Source organism: Lynx rufus, unplaced genomic scaffold (genome assembly GCF_022079265.1).
Source record: "Lynx rufus isolate CCGP_SWC_20201006 ecotype Redwood Valley unplaced genomic scaffold, mLynRuf1.p SCAF_17, whole genome shotgun sequence".
Classification (NCBI taxonomy): domain Eukaryota; kingdom Metazoa; phylum Chordata; class Mammalia; order Carnivora; family Felidae; genus Lynx; species Lynx rufus.
In genome coordinates, this window is record NW_025814831.1 from 40,008,769 (window position 1) to 40,030,745 (window position 21,977).

The 21,977-nt window shown below is 39.9% G+C and overlaps 1 protein-coding gene across 4 annotated transcripts in view; it reads right to left on the reverse strand.

Annotated features, from left to right (window-relative positions):
* SNAPC1 (small nuclear RNA activating complex polypeptide 1) overlaps positions 1-15,323 on the reverse strand; it is a 34,446-nt gene extending 19,123 nt beyond the window's left edge. Inside the window, exons 1-7 of one of the 4 annotated variants that reach the window (XM_047079545.1) lie at positions 15,161-15,323; positions 12,916-13,075; positions 12,622-12,762; positions 11,667-11,771; positions 8,766-8,924; positions 6,874-6,942; positions 6,061-6,123 (exon numbers count right to left, since the gene is read on the reverse strand). In XM_047079545.1, coding sequence (XP_046935501.1) covers positions 6,061-6,123; positions 6,874-6,942; positions 8,766-8,924; positions 11,667-11,771; positions 12,622-12,762; positions 12,916-13,075; positions 15,161-15,288 — 825 coding nt within the window. In that variant the 5' untranslated portion in view covers positions 15,289-15,323. Of the gene's footprint in view, positions 1-6,060; positions 6,124-6,873; positions 6,943-8,765; positions 8,925-11,666; positions 11,772-12,621; positions 12,763-12,915; positions 13,076-13,218; positions 13,508-15,160 lie in introns of those variants that run through there. The other 3 variants (XM_047079546.1, XM_047079547.1, XM_047079548.1) reach the window with 3 other exon arrangements.
* Between the last annotated feature and the right edge of the window lie 6,654 nt (positions 15,324-21,977).

Below are 21,977 nucleotides of genomic sequence, written 5' to 3' on the forward strand. Positions count from 1 at the left end.
TCAGAGCCTGGAGCCTGCTTTGGATTCTGTGTCTCCCTCTCTCTCTGCCTCTTCCCTGCTCGCACTCTGTCTCTCTCTCTCTCTCTCAAAAATAAATGTTAAGGGGTGAGAAGGGAAGATGGTGGCATAGGAGGACGCTGGGCTCACCACGTCATGCTGATCACCCAGATTCCACCTACACCTGCCTAAATAACCCAGAAAACCACCAAAAGACTAGCAGAATGGATTCTCTGGAGCCAAGCGCAGACAAGAGGCCCATGGAAGAGGGTAGGGAGGGCAGAGAGGCGGTGTGCACTACACGGACTGGTGGGAGGGAGCCGGGGCGGAGGGGCGTCCTGCCGGCCAAGCAGAGCCCCTGAGTCTGGCTTGCAAAAGCGGAGGGGCCAGAGGGAGTGTGTTCTGACAGCAAGTGGGACTTAGCATCTAGGAGGTCATAAGTTAACAGCTCTGCTTGGAGAGCGGGAAGGCTGGAGGACAACGGGAGGGAGAGTTGTTGAGCCCCTGACGACAGAGCTCAGCTTGGCGGGGAACAAAGGCACTCGCCAGCGCCATCTCCCTCACCCATCCCCCAGCCAAAATCCCAAAGGGAACCAGTTCCTGCCAGGGAACTTGCTCGCACCACGCGAACACCCAACGCTGTGCTTCTGCGGATCCATCCCTCTGGCGGCGGGTCTGACTCCCTCCTGGTGCCGCAGGGCCCCTCCCAAAGTGGATCACCGAAGGATAAGTGAGCTGAGCCTACCCCTCCTGCCCCTGTGCACCTTGCCGATCCATCCCAGCTAATACACCAGATCCCCAGCATCACAAGCCTGGCAGTGTGCAAGTAGCCCAGACGGGCCACGCCACCCCACAGTGAATCCCGCCCCTAGGAGAGGGGAAGAGAAGGCACACACCAGTCTGACTGTGGCCCCAGCGGTGGGCTGGGGGCAGACATCAGTTCTGACTGCCGGCCCCGCCCACCAACGCAAGTTATTCAAGACAGCACAGGGGAAGTGCCCCACAGTTCCGCACCACTCCAGGGACTATCCAAAGTAATGAAACAGAAGAATTCCCCTCAAAAGAAACTCCAGGAAATAGCGACAGCTAATGAACTGATCAAAAACGATTTAAACAATATAACAGAAAGTGAATTTAGAATAATAGTCATAAAATTAATCGCTGGGCTTGAAAACAGTATAGAGGAGAGCAGAGAATCTATTGCTACAGAGATCAAGAGACTAAGGAACAGTCAGGAGGAGCTAAAAAATGCTATAAATGAACTGCAAAATAAAATGGAGACAACCACGGCTTGGACTGAAGAGGCAGAGGAGAGAATAGGTGAACTAGAAGATAAAATTATGGAAAAAGAGGAAGCTGAGAAAAAGATAAAAAAATTCAGGAGTATGAGGGGGAAATTAGAGAACTAAGTGATGCACTAAAGAGAAATAATCTACGCATAATTGGTATTCCAGAGGAGGAAGAGAGAGGGAAAGGTGCTGAAGGTGTACTTGAAGAAATAATAGCTGAGAACTTTCCTGATCTGGGGAAGGAAAAAAGGCATTGAAATCCAAGAGGCACAGAGAACTCCCTTCAGACGTAACTTGAATCGATCTTCTGCATGACATATCATAGTGAAACTGGCAAAATACAAGGATAAAGAGAAAATTCTGAAAGCAGCTAAGGATAAAAGTGCTCTAACATATAAAGGGAGACTGATAAGACTCATGACGGATCTCTCTACTGAAACTTGGAAGGCCAGAAAGGAATGGCAGGAGATCTTCAATGTGATGAACAGAAAAAATATGCAGCCGAGAATCCTTTATCCAGCAAGTCTGTCATAGAGATAAAGGTCTTCCCAAACAAAAACTGAAGGAATTCATCACCACTAAACCAGCCCTACAAGAGATCCTAAGGGGGATCCTGTGAGACAAACTACCAGAGACATCACTACAAGCATGAAACCTACAGACATCACAATGACTCTAAACCCGTATCTTTCTACAATAACACTGAACGTAAATGGACTAAATGTGCCAACCAAAAGACATAGGGTATCAGAATGGATAAAAAAACAAGACCCATCCATTTGCTGTCTACAAGAGACTCATTTTAGACCCGAGGACACCTTCAGATTGAAAGTGAGGGGATGGAGAACTATTTATCATGCTACTGGAAGTCAAAAGAGCTGGAGTAGCCATACTTGTATCAGACAAACTAGACTTTAAAGGCTGTAACAAGAGATGAAGAAGGGCATTATATAATAATTACAGGGTCTATCCATCAGGAAGAGCTAACAATTATAAATGTCTATGTGCCAAATACAGGAGCCCCCAAATATATAAAACAACTACTCACAAACATAAGCAACCTTATTGATAAGAATGTGGTAATTGCAGGGGACTTTAACACTTCACTTACAGAAATGGATAGATCATCTAGACACACGGTCAATAAAGAAACAAGGACCCTGAATGATACATTGGATCAGATGGACTTGACAGATATATTTAGAACTCTGCATCCCAAAGCAACAGAATATACTTTCTTCTCCAGTGCACATGCAACATTCTCCAAGATAGATCACATACTGGGTCACAGAACAGCCCTTCATAAATATACAAGAATTGAAATTATACTATGCATACTTTCAGACCACAATGCTATGAAGCTTGAAATCAACCACAGGAAAAAGTCTGGAAAACCTCCAAAAGCATGGAGGTTAAAGAACACCCTACTAAAGAATGAGTGGGTCAACCAGGCAATTAGAGAAGAAATTAAAAACTATATGGAAACAAACAAAAATGAAAATACAACAACACAAACGCTTTGGGACGCAGCAAAGGCAGTCCTGAGAGGAAAATACATTGCAATCCAGGCCTATCTCAAGAAACAAGAAAAATCCCAAATACAAAATCTAACAGCACACCTAAAGGAAATAGAAGCAGAACAGCAAAGACAGCCTAAACCCAGCAGAAGAAGAGAAATAATAAAGATCAGAGCAGAAATAAACAATATAGAATCTGAAAAAACTGTAGAGCAGATCAACGAAACCAAGAGTTGGTTTTTTGAAAAAATAAACAAAACTGATAAACCTCTAGCCAGGCTTCTCAAAAAGAAAAGGGAGATGACCCAAATAGATAAAATCATGAATGAAAATGGAATTATTACAACCAATCTCTCAGAGATACAAGCAATTATCAGGGAATACTATGAAAAATTATATGCCAACAAACTGGACAACCTGGAAGAAATGGACAAATTCCTAAACACTCACACACTTCCAAAACTCAATCAGGAGGAAATAGAAAGCTTGAACAGACCCATAACCAGCGAAGAAATTGAATCAATTATCCAAAATCTCCCAACAAATAGGAGTCCAGGACCAGATGGCTTCCCAGGGGAGTTCTACCAGACGTTTAAAGCAGAGATAATACCTATCCATCTCAAGCTATTCCAAAAAATAGAAAGGGAAGGAAAACTTCCAGACTCATTCTATGAAGCCAGTATTACTTTGATTCCTAAACCAGACAAAGACCCAGTAAAAAAAGAGAACTACAGGCCAATATCCCTGATGAATATGGATGCAAAAATTCTCAGTAAGATACTAGCAAATCGAATTCAACAGCATATAAAAAGAATTATTCACCATGATCAAGTGGGATTCATTCCTGGGATGCAGGGCTGCTTCAACATTCGCAAATCAATCAATGTGATACATCACATTAATAAAAGTAAAGATAAGAACCATATGATCCTGTCAATCGATGCAGAAAAGGCCTTTGACAAAATTCAGCAAACTTTCTTAATAAAAACCCTCAAGAAAGTCAGGATAGAAGGAACATATTTAAGATCATAAAAGCCATTTATGAAAAGCCCACAGCTAACATCATCCTCAACGGGGAAAAACTGAGAGCTTTTTCCCTGAGATCAGGAACACGACAGGGATGTCCACTCTCACCACTGTTGTTTAACATAGTGTTGGAAGTTCTAGCATCAGCAATCAGACAACAAAAGGAAATCAAAGGCATCAAAATTGGCAAAGATGAAGTCAAGCTTTCGCTTTTTGCAGATGACATGATATTATACATGGAAAATCCGATAGACTCCACCAGAAGTCTGCTAGAACTGATACATGAATTTAGCAAAGTTGCAGGATACAAAATCAATGTACAGAAATCAGTTGCATTCTTATACACTAATAATGAAGCAACAGAAAGACAAATAAAGAAACTGATCCCATTCACAATTGCACCAAGAAGCATAAAATACCTAGGGATAAATCTAACCAAAGATGTACAAGATCTGTATGCTGAAAACTATAGAAAGCTTATGAAGGAAATTGAAGAAGATATAAAGAAATGGAAAAACATTCTGTGCTGATGGATTGGAAGAATAAATACTGTCAAAATGTCAATACTACCCAAAGCTATCTACACATTCAATGCAATCCCAATCAAAATTGCACCAGCATTCTTCCCGAAGCTAGAACAAGCAATCCTAAAATTCATATGGAACCACAAAAGGCCCCGAATAGCCAAAGTAATTTTGAAGAAGAAGACCAAAGCAGGAGGCATCACAATCCCAGACTTTAGCCTCTACTACAAAGCTGTAATCATCAAGACAGCATGGTATTGGCACAAAAACAGACACACAGACCAATGGAATAGAATAGAAACCCCAGAAGTAGACCTACAAACGTATGGCCAACTAATCTTTGACAAAGCAGGAAAGGACATCCAATGGAAAAAAGACAGTCTCTTTAACAAATGGTGCTGGGAGAACTGGACAGCAACAAGCAGAAGGTTGAAACTAGACCACTTTCTCACACCATTCACAAAAATAAACTCAAAATGGATAAAGGACCTGAATGTGAGACAGGAAACCATCAAAACCCTAGAGGAGAAAGCAGGAAAAGACCTCTCTGACCTCAGTCATAGCAATTTCTTACTTGACACATCCCCAAAGACAAGGGAATTAAAAGCAAATATGAACTACTGGGACCTCATGAAGATAAAAAGCTTCTGCACAACAAAGGAAACAACCAACAAAACTAAAAGGCAACCAACGGAATGGGAAAAGATATTTGCAAATGACATATGGGACAAAGGGCTAGTATCCAAAATCTATAAAGAGCTCACCAAACTCCACACCCGAAAAACAAATAACCCAGTGAAGAAATGGGCAGAAAACATGAATAGACACTTCTCTAAAGAAGACATCCGGATGGCCAACAGGCACATGAAAAGATGTTCAACGTTGCTCCTTATCAGGGAAATACAAATCAAAACCACACTCAGATATCACTTCACGCCAGTCAGAGTGGCCAAAATGAACAAATCAGGAGACTATAGATGCTGGAGAGGATGTGGAGAAACGGGAACCCTCTTGCACTATTGGTGGGAATACAAATTGGTGCAGCCACTCTGGAAAAGAGTGTGGAGGTTCCTCAAAAAATTAAAAATAGACCTACCCTATGACCCAGCAGTAGCACTGCTAGGAATTTACCCAAGGGATACAGGAGTACTGATGCATAGGGGCACTTGTACCCCAATGTTTATAGCAGCACTCTCAACAATAGCCAAATTATGGAAAGAGCCTAAATGTCCATCAACTGATGAATGGATAAAGAAATTGTGGTTTATATACACAGTGGAGTACTATGTGGCAATGAGAAAGAATGAAATATGGCCCTTTGTAGCAACGTGGATGGAACTGGAGAGTGTTATGCTAAGTGAAATAAGCCATACAGAGGAAGACAGATACCATATGGTTTCACTCTTATGTGGATCCTGAGAAACTTAACAGAAACCCATGGGGGAGGGGAAGAAAAAAAAAAGGTTAGAGTGGGAGAAAGCCAAAGCATAAGAGACTCTTAAAAACTGAGAACAAACTAAGGGTTGGGGGGGGGGGGGGTGGGAGGGTGGGGAGGGTGGGTGATGGGTATTGAGGAGGGCACCTTTTGGGATGAGCACTGGGTGTTGTATGGAAACCAATTTGACAATAAATTTCATATACTGAAAAAATAAAAAATAAAAAAATAAATGTTAAAATTAAAAAGAAAGAAAGAAAGAAAGAACTTACCTGAACAACAACTGAAAAGGCCTTTGATTTTATTCTTGCTAAGGATTCTGCCCTTTCACATCTCTGGATAAGAAATAAACAGGAAGGTGAAAAAGTTAAAACACATAAACATTAAAAGAAATTATGAATACCCAGGTATTTGATATCAGAAATAAGACTGGAGATAGAAGGTACGGTAAAAAGAAATTAACATTTTTTGGACACATATTGACCAAAGACATATAAACACACACAACATTCTCATAGCAGGTCCACAATACCATCTCCATAGCTTCTGACTGTTGAAATTCAGGATTTAAGGAAGATTATATGAATGAAAGCCTTGGTGATCAGGCCACTCCCTCCTCATCTGCCTCCTCTTCTGCCTATGCCCCAAAATGACTCCTGTCTCATCCACGAAGATGGATGAAAACCCTGGAGGCAGGAATCAATAAACAGTAGCTAGAGCTCCACACTGGCTGAAAGTAGGACAGGAAGAAAAGACATATTTCAAAAACCCTACTCTGCCTGTGTAAGGACTAAGAGCACCTTCCACCATCATTCTCCCCTTTCCCTGCAAAAACTCTTAACATCCTCACTCCCAATTTACACTTGTTGTGGTCTTCCACAAGGTTTCCAGGAAAAAACAGACTAACTTTTCATAGAGCCGATGTTTCAGGATTGTCTGAGATAATTATTTTAATACCAAGGGTCATAATACCTGTACACAGATTCACTTGTATATTTAATACTTGTATACAGAACCATACAAAAATGAAAATAAACTAACCAAACTATTGCCCTGCAAACAATCAGATAGTGAATTTCTCTGACCTCTGATTCTTGTGAATTTCCTTCTCTCTTTTCTTCTCCATCTTTAACTTTTGATTTTAAGGATGGATTCTGGAAGAGCACAAAAGTTATATATACACATTTACAATTCAAATTAACTAAAAATCAATTGCAAATAATTTCAGAGCAATGAGAATCATTTATTTTTTTAATTACTGCAAAACTAAAAGATCATTTCACCTTATTACTGCACGGTCCACCACCTGACATTAAGTTAAGATCCAGGTTAGGTTTCAGAATAGTTCTAAAAATCATCAATAAAATGCCTAAATCCTCCTAACTAAGGAAGGAAAACATGCATTTCACATAGTAGTAAGAAAATTGGTTTATTCTCCTTTCCTTCAGGTATTCAGAGGTCTTAGTAATGCTAACTAGAGTTTACTCAAAGAGGGTGCTATAAAAAAAAGTAGTATAAAAAAAGGGCAATAAGAGAGTACTCCGATAGATTTTTACATTGATTGCCTAGGTCATTTGTGTAACCCATTTGTAACACTTGAAGTATTCAAACATTCTGATACTTTTTTTTTTTTTCAACATTTATTTATTTTTGGGACAGAGAGAGACAGAGCATGAACGGGGGAGGGGCAGAGAGAGAGGGAGACACAGAATCGGAAACAGGCTCCAGGCTCCGAGCCATCAGCCCAGAGCCTGACGCGGGGCTCGAACTCACGGACCGCGAGATCGTGACCTGGCTGAAGTCGGACGCTTAACCGACTGCGCCACCCAGGCGCCCCGAAGTATTCAAACATTCTAAACTGTGCTGTCTCTCATTAAAATAAATGTGGGTAGAGGAAGCAAACTGTTTCCTTCTTCTCAAGACTGTCATCTCATCACTTTCTTTGTTTATCTTTTCTAAAATTAAGTTTTGAGCCAAATCCCTTTATATAATGAAAAGCCAAAAACTGGCAACCAATCTTTCTGAAAGACAATATATAAAATAATAATTCCCATCTAGCATTTATGAAAACACTAATACATTATCAGACACATAATAAGTCATCAGAAATTGCTTATGTTTTACTTTTATTTTTTCCTAAAAGTATTTACTAAAATAAGATGGAGTGGTGATTTCAAAGCTAAATTCAGCAAGGCTGGCCATGAGGTTTCCAGGGTAAAAAGTTTCTCTAGGTGAAAATGTTACTGTGGAATGTGGGCAGCTCCAGCGTCAGTATCTGGATCAGAAAACTAAACTGAAAATCTGTAAAACTGTGTAAAACTAAACTGTGCTGATGAGATCTGTAAATGGATAAATCGAAGCAGGCAGAGCATGCCCTCTCACAATGGAAGAAGCCACCACTCAGGTCTAGCAGTCTGTTGCCATGCACAAAAGTGGGACCACTATTACAAACCACTGATTTTTAACAGAAGCTAGATGTCTGGAATTTTAACTGAAGTCCACAAATATTTAAGTGCCAGTAATTATTTTAACATTTTAAAACAATTTTAGGATCAACACTGTCAAACAAACCACACGTGTGTGTAGGATTTGGCCCAAAGACCGCCAGTGTGCAACCTCTAGAAAATGCTAAATTATAAAGATTGGAATAAATCTATGGTATACCAAGATTACTTATTCCTCTAAAGTTAGATAGATATTATATATAATGTATGTTATTTAATACATATTATAGAATTATTATTAATAATTGTGTAAATATATATATAATGACATACAAAATCTGTTTGTAAGGTTAAATAGCATTACATAGCTGATAACTGGCAAAGCCAGACCTAGAAAAGTAAAGCTCTCGAAATCTTAACTCCAGGAGAATGTAGCCACTCAACTAAACTGCCTCTCAACCTCATCATCCCTGTCTAGCCATTAGTGTAGAATGCAAATACAACAGTGATATATTAAACAAGCAGTCACATACCTTTCTGTCTTTGTGCCACTGCTGATGCTCTAAAACTATGTTCTTAATATTGTCAAAAAAATCATCCTTTATCAAGCTGAGGGCTTTGTCTGGATTGGATTTATCACCTGAAATTATATGTTTCATGTTCTGATAATGATCGTGAACATTCAGCATTTCCTAAAAGTGAAAAGATGAATCTTTCAGTTCAATTTTTGAGGAGAAACTTAAAGGCAAAACCAACACAAAATAAAATGACACTCCCAAGTGACTAAGTTGATAAAGAATAATCAGCTACAGTATATTGAAAACAATATAATCACACAACCCAAATAGTACAACTTTATTAATGGTCTCCACAGAGATCCACTAATCTTCACAAACCTCAAAGCCTCTGTGCCTGTCCCCATAAGCTCCATCATTACTTCACTAGTAAGATCCACGATTAAAAGAAATAGAAGGCAATTATGACAACATTTGAGGCATCACATAGACCTTCTTCCCCAGAAACCTCCAGCCAGTTGGGCAGGTCTATGGGTAAGGGAAAGACAGCACATTACAGGTAGACTTCAGAAATCAGATAAAGCCAGTATTGAGACTTGGCTCAAAGAGCAGCAGAGAACGACTGACACTCCCATCACAGATGACCACTGCAACACCCAAGTCATCCCCAAGTTAGGCTACTCAATTCATTTCCAGTAGGTTTTGATGGCATTGACAGGGATCTGTTCAAACAATCACGAGCTGCTGGGCAGTGCTGAGTGCTCACTCATGCAGGACCTTCAAAGGAGAACACTGTCCAGACATGGGGAGCCCCTAACTTTGTACAGCTTGCAGTGTGCTGAATTCCATTATTTTACTACATGCAATAAAATACGGAGGAAAGACCACTAGCTGGACCCGGTTTTGAGGCTGAGTTCTGTCATTTGCTAGACTGTGACCTTGAGCAAATCCCTCAATCTGAGAATCACATTCCACATTTGTAAAAAATTAAGTGATGCCATCTAGCCCACTGTAAACTATATTAAGTGAGCTTATACAAGTGGGAATGTTCTATAAAACGTAAAGCAACATACAAAGTTAAAGGATTAAGAAATAAAAGAAAGTACATGCACCTTGGAGCCTTATAGGCTTGGACATTCAAATCCAGTGTCTGTACCTTACTGTACCCTACTTTATGCAAATTACTTACTTTCTCTGAACCTCAGTTTCCTTGTTTTTGAAATCAGGAAAATACCACCTCCTTTGTAGGGTTACTATGATCATTAGTGAGATAACAGACATAAAACACCTAACAGTTCCTGGCACGTGCTGAACACGCAACACATGATAGCCACTACTGTATTATAATTGTAGAAGTAAAGAAACAAAGAAATGACTGGCTTAAGGTCATATTTAAGTAATAGAGTTATAATTCAAAATCAAAAGTTTCTTTTTCCCCATATACTTTTTTTTTTAATTCCAGTATAGTAAACATACAGTGTTATATTAGTTTTAGGTATACAACACCGTGACTCAACAAAAATCAGAAGTTCTGATTCAATATCCTAGTCTCTTCATTTTATTCTGCATCCTTAACCACAAAGCTAGAACTAATGAGTAGCTGAATCATGACCCAAATTCAGGTCTGCTGACATGTAGGCTTAATAGCATTTGCAGGCAGGAGAAGCAACGTAGGCAAGTATTAAATGTAAGGATTATTATGAGAACAGGTGAAAGACTGCACAAGGACAGGGTGAACAGAGTCAACAGAGGGAAAAGGCTCTTAAAGCAGGTCTGTGGTAAGTGAAAGACCCTACAAAAAATCACGATGACTTCACATAGAAGCTTCTAGGAATAGGCATTCCATAGCTTGGCCCTTTGGACCCTTCTCCCCGATCACCCTAAAAGGATATGCCTTTGTTCACCCCAGCTCTGTTCTCTAAAATCTGTCAGGGGCACCTGGGTGGCTCAGTCGGTTAAGCATCCAATTCTTGATTTCAGCTCAGGTCATGTTCTCATGGTCATGAGATCGAGCCCCACATGGGGCTCCATGCTGAGTGTGGCACTGGCTTGGGATTCTCTCCTTCCCTCTCTCTCTGCCCTTACCCTGCTCGTTCTCTCTCTCAAAATAAAAATTAACTTAAAAACATAAAATATAAAATCTTCCATACCTGTTTGCTGACATAGACAATATTTTCAAACAAAGGAACCTGTATTTCAACACTTTCAGAACCTTTAATTCTTAAAAGAACGTAAAATCAAAAACCATGTTTAAGAAGGTATGTTGACAAAAAATTAACTTTCTACCACCATATCAGTCCACAACCAAAAATGGGTTTTGTTTCAACCTCAGGGCAGTGCTATTCCATGCATGTAAAATTCTGGGAGTCTTACTACTTATTCATGTGAAAGATGATTTTTCTCAATACTGACAACTCAAATAAAATACCAAAATACATTAGATGGTAAAGCTGCTTTAAGACTATGCCTCTTATCCATAAATCTTGATTTCATATTTTTGTTTTATCAGAACAGCTTTATTGTTTTCAGTGGCTTTTAAAATAAGCATTATAAAAAGCAACTTAAGAAATAAATACATAGTGTTAAAAAATAAAAATTAAGTCACTTTAAATTCTTGTTTTATGACCTATTTAAAATCAAACATAAATGGTGGCTTCAGTATTTGAATCTAAACATCCCAAGTCCAAGGGCAGTCTTCTATATTTTTTGCTTCTCACAGAGTTTCAAGATTTATTCCATAAATTTTCATATATTTAGAGTGTATTACATCTGATACTTTAGAGAAACAATAAGCATTCTATGATTGGTTAAAATCATTAGAAAAAATTTCAGTATCCCTAGATGAAGGTGTAACTTCTATATATAGTTAACAATAAAACATTTTTTTTTTAATTTCAAGAGCATAAAAAACGAATTTACCTCTAACACATCAGAAGTGATAAGTTTCATTACACGATCATTTGGGTCCTTAAATTCTTCTGTAACTTCAGCTCGTTGAATTTTCTTCTTCATTCTATATGATAGCTGTGTGATAATGAATGTCTTTTAAAGGACATTTTTTTAGATAATCCATTTTCCAAAGACTATCAGACTTTTAAAATAACCTTTAAGGGGCACCTGGGTGGTTCAGTCGGTTAAGCATCCAACTTCAGCTCAGGTCATGATCTCACAGTTCATGAGTTTGAGCCCCAAACCAGGTGAGCTTGAGCCCCACTTCAGGGGAGCTCGAGCCCAATTTGGCCAGGCTGACAGTATGGAGCCTGTGTGGGATTCTTTCTCTCTCCCTCTCTCTCTGCCCCTCATTCACTTGTGCCCTCTTTGATAGACAGATAGATAGATAAAATAAAGTATTTAAAAAAATAATAAAATAAAATAGCCTTTAAGATGTCATGCCACATGATTATAAATTCAAATGATAGAGAAGTTACATGATTGGCCAGCTGATGTCAGATCCAGAATTAGGACCTGGTGCTCTTTTAATCTAATATCTCAAGTGTCATAAGACTGAAGAAACATTTTATTAGTGGACATTTCAGTTCTTCACCAACTGACTTTAAAATTCCTTGGTCTTCTTTCAGTAACCTCTCTGATCTGAATAAAGGAATAAACAAATGGCAAATGCCAAATCTCATTTCCTATTCTAACAATTTGCTTAACAGATGGCATCTAGAAACACACTGTATTTAAAAGCAGAGACTAAATTTCTGTTTGCAAAAAAAAGTAATCAGAAAGCATTTTCTCCTATTTTAAGACACTGTTCTAATTGTATTGGAAATTATATAATATTCTTTCTACTTTATGGAGACTGAGGTACTTTATGAACAATGAAGTATAATTTCTCATTTTGAAAAACAATCTATTTTAGATAACATACCAATTTGGGCATTGCTGTAAAGTGAAATGCTTTGTCTAGTCGCAGTTTCCTAAAGATATAAGCTGCATCAAAATGTTGTGCATTTATCAAATCTTGCTGAAATTTTAAGACTTCATCCCAATCTTTCAGGGCAACTCTAATCTACAAACAAGACAGTAAAAAAGTTACTAAAGGTATATCTTTTTCATTAATGTATTTTAATTTTGAAACATTGGCATTCCTGTTTAAATCAGTTTGTTGTAAAAATATTGTACCTGTTTCCTATTTCTGCTGAGGGAAAACAACAAGTATTACCTTTTGTTTTGGTTGACACAGTTGGGTGTTATATAATCCATATAGCAGATACAAAGCACCAACTCTGATCTGGAAGGTGTAGGGCGGTAAAAAATATTGCCAAGCCAAAGCTAATGCTTCTTTTGTAAACATGTTCTTTTCTAAATTTCTCATTCTACCACTAGAAAACAAAGAGAAAATATATTATGACTCTAAGTAAACCAGTAATGAACACGAATTAGAAGAGGTATATTCTAGCAGCTACTAGAAACTGGATGGGCATTCCACATCTGATCCTTTCACAATTCAAGCACAAAAACTTACTTTTCTGCTGTGCTTCTTACACTGAGGAATAGGCATGCACTCGGTAAACAGGATGCATCTTCCTAAGGCATCAACTTTACTTGCTGAATAGGGGAGCAAAGGGGGAGGGGCTACAAATTATTCCTGGTTAAGAATTTAAAACATTTTTAAAAATTAAAATAACCATGGTTATATTACAGAATAAAACACAAAAGTTATATGCCTTCTAATATACAACGGAGATTTTCCCCAATACTCTCAGGGATACACTCTACACCTCATTAGTCCTTGAGACACCTAGGTGAAAAAGTTAAAGAACCACAATACAACATAACCCACACCCTCCTCCCAATTCTGCAGGACAAAGCTCACCAAAGTAAAGAAGGAGCAGGGTAGAAAAGCAGACTTCACTATACTCCCAAAGCCTGGGATCTTCAAATAATAAATACACTAAAAGAATGCAAAATACTTACTGTAGTATTAGCAACCAAAGCAACTGCTAAAGAAACATCACCACTACTCAAGTAGTGTCTACTTTTTTTCTCATTTTACTTTTTCCTCCTTAGCTAAATATATGGAGGTAACCCCCGCAATATTTTCCAATATCTGCTTTACCACCTACTAGCTGTGTGACCACGGAGATTACTTAACCTCATTAAGCCTCAATTTCCCCTTCCATAAAACAAGGATAATTATGTACCTGCTTTTCAAAGTTGTTCTACGGATTAAATACATTAAGCTATAAATGTATTACATTTAGTAGCCATTAAAAAAATTAGTTCCTTTCATTAACTGTACAACAAATAGCTCTCTATCCTCCATCCCCCGCAATGTACAAACTACACAGGTAATTATTACATTGAAACAAAGAGAACTTTTACTTCTGATTCAGGAAAACACAGTCTTAATCACAAGAATTCATTCAGCCAATCATTTAGCTTTTTCAATATTGTGTGTGTTATGCTAATGAATATCAAACTTATCCAGTCACTGTCCTCACAGAGCTCTGTCTAATGGAAGGAAAACTTTAAAGCAATAATAATAATAATAAATGAATATTTACAGGGCAATGAAGGGTACCCTTAACACGTATTAGCTCATTTAACACTCATGACTGCAATAAGAGGTATTCCAGTCTCCATGCTATGGATATGGAAGTTCAGGCAAGTAATTTGCCCGAAGTCAGAGTTACTCTTTGGGCTGTGATTCAAATTCAGGCAGTCCCGCTCTGTAATCTGCTTGCTCTTAACCGCTATACTCTACCACCTTTTGAACTACACGCTGAAAATAACCTGTGCTAAGTCGAGAGATAAAAGAAGCATAATGCTCTGGGGAAAAACCCAGTATGAACGCCTGACTTACTCTAGAAGGGCAAAGGAAGGCTTCCCTGAAACACTGTTCATTTGAGATTAATCTGAGTTTAGAAAAAGGTGGTCTGGCAGAAGGAACTGGGGGGAAAGCTCCAGGCCCAGTAAAGCCTGAAGAGGACCACAGGCGGCCTGGAGCAAGACAAACCACTGGAGTGGTAAGCAAGGGAAGGACAGGATCGGACTGGCACTCTAGAAAGACAGCTGTGGTTGTATGAAAAACGAATTCAGTCGTGCAGCGTTCTGTCTTTGCTTGGGTGTTTGTTTTGTTTTTAAACAAGGGGCTTTAGGAGAACAAGGCTGGAGGAGGGCAAATGGTGGGTGACCTGGGCCAGGGTGAGGCAGAGGAGATGGAGAAGACGGTTTAGAAGGGTGGCCAGGCAGAAATACATACTCGGCAGGAGGCCACAAAAGGACGCAGACGAAGCCAATGAAACTGCCCAGGAAGAAGGCCCGGGAGAGCTGGGGGCAGCGTGCAGGGGCTGCAGCCTTCCTCAGCCCTTCCCAGGAGCAGCAGCGCTTTGGGGAAGAAAAAAGCTTCCTACTCCGCCTCTGAGCAGGGAGTGATGCGAGGGTAGCGGACTAGAAACACCCACCAGAAGATGGTCCCGAACTTCATGCTCCTCCAGAGCTCCGTGAAGTCCTCGAAGCGCACGCTATCGGTCTCCTGGAAGCGGCTGAGCAGCGCCTCGCAGTCAGTCTGCAGGCCTGCAGGAGTCCCCATGCCTGCAAAAGCCCCTAGACCACGCGCGGACCAGCCGGCGGCTGTCGCCCAGGAAACCGAAGCCGGACGTCCCGCCCCCTGTGCATGACGTACTTGCCTTATCCGGCCCCTTTAGCTCCGCCTCTAGCTGGACTGGTGCGAATTGTGGGTTTTGCTTCTTGCGCATGAGTGGATGTGTGCCCGTACCTGCTCTGATCTGCTTAAAGATAGAGGGCTAAGGTCAGTTCTCTCAATTTCATTGAAGAAGTTTCTATCTCAGGAGTCGTGTGAGCCCAAGCAGGATTTTAGGTCTGCATTAGGCTAGCTTATGTAAATTGGCTTTACCCTTACTTTCCTTTAAAGTGACCCTGGGGGTGCCTGGGTGGCTCAGTTAAGCCCCTGACTTCGGTTCAGGTCATAATCTCGGGGGTTTGTGAGTTCGAGCCCCTCATCCTGCTCTGTGCTAACAGCTCAGAACCTGGAGCCTGCTTGAGATTCTGTGTCTCCCTCTCTCACTGCCCTTCTCCCGCTGGCACTTTGTCTTTATATCAAAAATAAACATTAAAGTGATCCTGGAGTCACAGAAGTCAACTTTTATAGTTCGGCAAGAACAGGTCCCATCTTCCACCTAATTCTTCGTGGAAACAGGATCTAAAGAAGACCTTTTACTAGGAAATGAACTCCACTTATTCTCTCATAGTTTACAACCACATAGTATAGTGTTCAATGTGTGTCTCTCGTTGTAACCATTGCAGTCTTCTGCAACCACAAATTGAGAAACTTGTGAACATCTCCCCACCGCCGCTCACACCCCTATGTTCATAATAATCTGGCCTAGTACTTGGCAGAAAGTACGTATTTATCGATTATTTGGCTTAATTGGCACTCTGTGTATCCTCCACCTCTTACTCCCTGGAGCTAGATATGGAGTAGTATGCTGGACTTCTCACCATTTTCAGATTGCAGGGCATGCTATTTTTATTCTTTAGGAGTGGTATGCCAATATAATGGAAAGCATTAGACCATCTGTAGATGGAGGTTCAACTCACTTAACTTTCCTGATCATTGATCGTTTTAAAAAAAATTTATGTAATATTTATGTATACAGAAAACCTTATGTAACATGTCTAAGATAAGCATAACAATGAAGTGAACATTTGTGTACCTTCTACCTGTGGAGGAACAGGAACAGGAATAAGTCTGTCACATTCATCTGTGAACTCCTCCCCTAATTTATTCCCCTGCCTTTACCACTACCATGGTAACAACTACCTTGTTTTGCTTCTCATTCTTTTGCCTCCAACTTCAGCTCAGGTCATGATCTCATAGTTTGTGGGTTCAAGCCCCTTGTTGGGTTCTGTACTGACAGCTCAGGGCCTGGAGCCTGCTTCAGATTCTGTCTCCTTCTCTCTCTCTCTGCTCCTACCGCACTTGTGCTCTTTCTCAAAAATAAATAAATATTTAAAAGTTATTCCTTGTTTATCTTAAATACAGTCTAACTGTATTTTAAAGGACGTCCTTTATTTTTCTTTGTCAAATATGGCAATTCTACTTACACATTACAGCAGTATATACATATATACGTATGTATATATATACATATATACGTATATACACATATACATATATATACATATATGTATATATACATATATACACATATATGTGTATATATACATATATACACATATATGTATATATACATATATACACACATATACACACATGTATATATATACATATATATGTAGAAATGTTGGATGATAATGGGTGCAAGTGTAAAACTTTAAAAGATAACGTCAAATTGTTTTTCTAGAGTGGTTGAACGGATTGTCACTTCAATATCCGTGTATGGCAGTTCCAAATTCAGCCATATCATCTCAGAAACTTGATACCTAATTGTGCTGTTAACATTCATTTCTGTGATTATTAATGGTTGTGCATCTTCTTAAAGTCTAATTTTCTTCCTGTTCCCTCTACTATGAAATGCCTGTTCATATGTTTTGTCCATGTTTCAATTGGGTTGTTTGCCTTTTTCATACTGATCTGTAGGATCACCTTATATATTCTGGATCTTAAACTGGTGTTTGTTATATGTATTATAAATATCTTTCCCCAGTCTGACTTATTTTTGTTTACTATCTTTATGGTGATATTTGATATACAGAAATTCTTATTTTTACTGTAGTCAATTTTTAAATCTTTTCCAATAAGGACTTTTGTCGATACATATATTCTCTATATTTCATTATAGGGAATACCAATAGTGTAACTTAATAGACCTTAAATGCTCAGTGGCTTAACATAAATGAAATTTACTTTTCTTTCCCATTAAATTCAATTAATGGCAAGTTGGGATGGGAAGGGTTCTGCACCAAGAAGTCATCCAGGGACCCAGACTGATGAAGCCTCTGCTGTCTCCAGTCAATGGTTTTCAAGACACGCTGAGCCCTGACATCTAGTCTGTAGACAGGGAAAGAAAGAGGATGTGAAAGACTGCATGAGAGACTTTATGGGCCATGCCTGGAAGTGGTACACCCTCAAAGGTGGTCTGCTGACCTCTGCTGGTCTACAAACTATTACCTCTCCATCACTCTTTAGTACAGAAATTAAGAGTAAGTATTTGCAAATGCTTACTAGCAATCTGGCAAAGTAATTTTATGTCTGTTAAATCTAATAATAAAAAGCGGGACTGCATATGACATGACTTTTTAAATCTCAGTCTTCTGGTAATTTATTTCTTTTTTCCATTTACAAAAGCACTGGTCCACAATTGGAGAGAAATTGTCCATTACCACAGATAGTTTGAGAAGCACTGGGGTACACCATTTCAGTCCATATCCCGTTGGCCAAAAGTTAGTCACATGGGCCCACCCAGAGGCAAAGAGACCTGAGAAATGTTGTCCCTAACTGGGCAAACTCTTCCTCACAACTCCAATCTGTGGAAGAGGTACTTAATCTTTGTCGAACTGCCAACATTGCTGCCACAATTTTCTATCAAAAGTCTTAAAGTATTGCCTTTCACTGTTAATTCACTGTATCCATCTAAAAATGATTTCTAGGGGTGCCTGGGTGGCTCAGTTGGTTAAGCGGCCGACTTCAGCTCAGGTCATGATCTTGCAGTTTGTGAGTTCTAGCCCCGCGTCGGGCTCTGTGCTGACAGCTCATAGCATGGAGCCTGCTTCAGATTCTGTGTCTCCCTCTCTCTGACCCTCCCCTGTTCATGCTCTGTCTCTTCCTGTCTCAAAAATAAATAAACGTTAAAAAATAAAAATAAAAATGATTTCTATGTATGGTATGGGTTAAGGATCCAATTTCACTTTTTTTTTGCATATATATAAATATATATATGCATGTATATGTATTTTCCATATGTGTAATTTCCTAGCACCTCCAACTGAATAATCCATCCTTTCCCTAATGATCTAAAAAGTCACTTCTGTCACATACTAAGTGTGCAGGGCTAACTGAAGCCAATACACAATTGTGTGGCTCTGTACCTGTTGTTACGATGCCAGAATATTTACATTACTGTTAGTATATATAATTTATTGCAGCAATTCTGAATACCTGTTGCTCCCCCTTTCCCATGGGGCTTGCTGTTTTTGTGGTTTCTTTCTTTATTTGTTTACTTACCTGATTAGACTATTTTAGTGAAGTCCATTTCCCTCTTAAGGCCACTTAAGAGCCTAAGTAGCTCTTCAGAGGGTACAGCCCTGGCTATGCACACACTTGCCTGGGATCACAGTGGTTTTACCAAGGCTTTCTTTGGCTGTCTCTTTTCCAGAGCTCTCTGTTAAAGAGCCTGACTCTGTTGGTATCACACCCAGCTATTAGGCTACCCCAATTGCCTATTGATTGCTCCACTGTTTTTGAGTGTGCTGGGGCATGAATTGCTCCAGAGTCTAATCCAATCACATTTAGGCTCCTTTAGAGGTAGTCTTTGAGGTTTGTTCTGATCCCAAGAGGGCTCCTCTTAGTTGTCTCTTTCCCTGGATTTCTCTGGTAAACTAGTTAGCCTGCAGTTTAACTTGTTGCTGCCATGGAGCTACCAGCCTCCTCTTAATTATTTACCACCAAAATATCCGTTGTTTTCAAGAGCACCTTTGAGTTTGAATTTTCTCACACTCTTCCAAATAAAGCCCTTTCTTTTGGGAGAGCTTCTGAGTTCTCCATTCTAATGGATTTTCTCTCCCCCTGGGCAAAATCTCTGAGCCACTGCTGTGGAGCTGAGGATGGGGACAATGGCCCACTTCTCTCAGAATGATACCTCTGCTTTAGGAGCAGGGCTCTGGGAGGAGGCAGTTTCTATTCTTCTCAGGCTGCTTCTGCTGGCATGGAACTTTCCAGTTTACATGTGAGCCGGGGTGAAAGTAATTGGGATCACAGCACTTTTGGACTGCTGCACCTGGGATAGAGCCTCTGTCCAATGAATGGTGCCTGAAAGGAAAGGGGTTCGCAATCTCCCCAATGTCTAGGCCATACTTACCTGAAATTTAGCTTTTGCAACATGATTCTAAAGATGAGAAATGCTAGCAGCCTGGCCTTCCCAGAGAGATGACATAGCCCTTTACTGGGATCTAGCAAAAGAGGGAGCCCCTTAGAGGGAGTTGAGCTTCTGTCATACTGAGCAGGATGGGAGAGGCAGCAGATCCCGTCTCAAGGGTCACTGACTCCTGATGTTCTTAACAAGATTTAGTATATTTTCTTGAATAAAAATTTCTTCATCTGCTGTATTCTCTTCAATTTCAAGAAACTTTAAATGGTATTTTAAAAAAATTCTTGCCAGTTGTACTTTCACTGGAGAGCAAGTCCACAGAGCTCCTATTACTGCCATTTTCCTGGAGATAGATTTAAAGGTATAACTCCCCCATCCAATGACTGATCAGTGTAGGGATGAAAAGGCTCTGGCCCTCTCTGTGACTTGGGACAACTCTCAAGGACTATCCCAGGGCCAGAGCTCCCATATGGCTGCTGAAGATCTTTGTTGGGACTGCATCTCAACAGGTTCTTCATCTACCCCCTTCTGCGTTTTCGTTTCCTTGTGTTGTTCCTTAAAGCACTCCCTAAGACATGACCTGTGATGTCCATCTGAGTCCACTTCCTAGGGAACCCAATGGCAGAGACTTGGGTACCATTATACTACTCTCTTTACTTTTGTACATGTTAAAAGTCTTGTACATGTTCATAGTGAAAATGTAAGGAAAGAAAAGAACTGAATCAGACTGGATGTGGTGGATAAGATTGTAAGTGACAAATGACCTCTGGGGTTCTGGTTTGGGAGACTGTGTGGTGCCATTCACTGAGCAGGGAACACAGGATGGGAGCTATTTGGAGAACATATGATGAACCATTTGGAGCACAGTTAGTTTTTCAGAGGCCGAATTTGAGGTTCTTGTGGGGAGCAGTATAGTCTGGATTCAGATTATCAAGCTACAAACAATTCATGAAAAGGAAAGGTAATGGTGACTTAGAACATCTTAAATGGCCAAAACATTCTGTTTAGCTTCCAGTTGTGTTTTTCCCAATTACAGTTGAATGTGAGTAGCTCATAGAATGGGAATTAACCATACTCTTGATGGCAGGCACTACATTCTAGAATATTTGAATCACCAACAGGTCTTATAGTAACAATTGTCCGAGTCTGTTCATGCTGCTGTAACAAATACCATAAGCTGGGTAGCTTATAAACAACAAACATCTACTTACTCCTTACAGTTCTGGAGGCTGGCGAGAACCCTGTTCCAGTTGCAGACTGCTGATTTCTCATTGAATCCTCACACAGCCAAAGGGGAAAAAGAGCTCTCTGGAGCCTCTCTTGTAGGAGCATGAATCCCTTTCAGGGTCTACCCTCATGACCTAATCACTGCCCAAAGGCCCTACCTCCTAATACTATCATCTTGGAGGTTAGATTTCAGCATATGAATTTGAGAGGAAACAAACAGTTGGAACATAGCAAACACCTTGGACTCACTCAGCCCTCGATTGTTGTTCACTGAATGAATGGATTTCACTGCAAGGACTAGAAAACAGTCTTGTTTTCCCCATTGTTTCTCTGATCATAGTTCTTCTCTGGTTCCCACATCATAGGAGATCCTCTCCCACCTTTAATCATATGTGAGTTGTCTTTGTGCAAACAGAGTGGAAGTTTTTAAGGAACAAATTATCAATCCGATGGAATCATGCTCCAAAGGAATTAAGAATTTTTGTAGGGGAGATGAGACATGCATGAATGATCAAGGAAGATTAAAAAAAAAAACCAAAAACACATAGAGTATCATGTCATCTGTGAAGAGTGCAAGTTTGACATCCTCCTGGCCGATTTGGATGCCTTTTATTCCTTTATGTTGTCTGATTGCAGAGGCTAAGACTTCCAATACTATGTTGAATAACACTGGCGAGAGTGAACATCCCTGTCTTGTTCCTGACCTTAGCGGGAAAGCTCTCAGTTTTTCCCCATTGAGGATGATATTAGCGTTGGGTCGTTCATATATGGCTTTTATGATCTCGAGATCTGATCCTTCTATCCCTACTTTCTTGAGGGTTTTTATCAAGAAAGGATGCTGTATTTTATCAAATGCTTTCTCTGCATCTATTGAGAGGATCATACGGTTCTTGTCCTTTCTTTTATTGATGTGATGAATCACATTAATTGTTTTGCAGATATTAAACCAGCCCTGCATCCCGGGTGTAAATCCCACTTGGTTGTG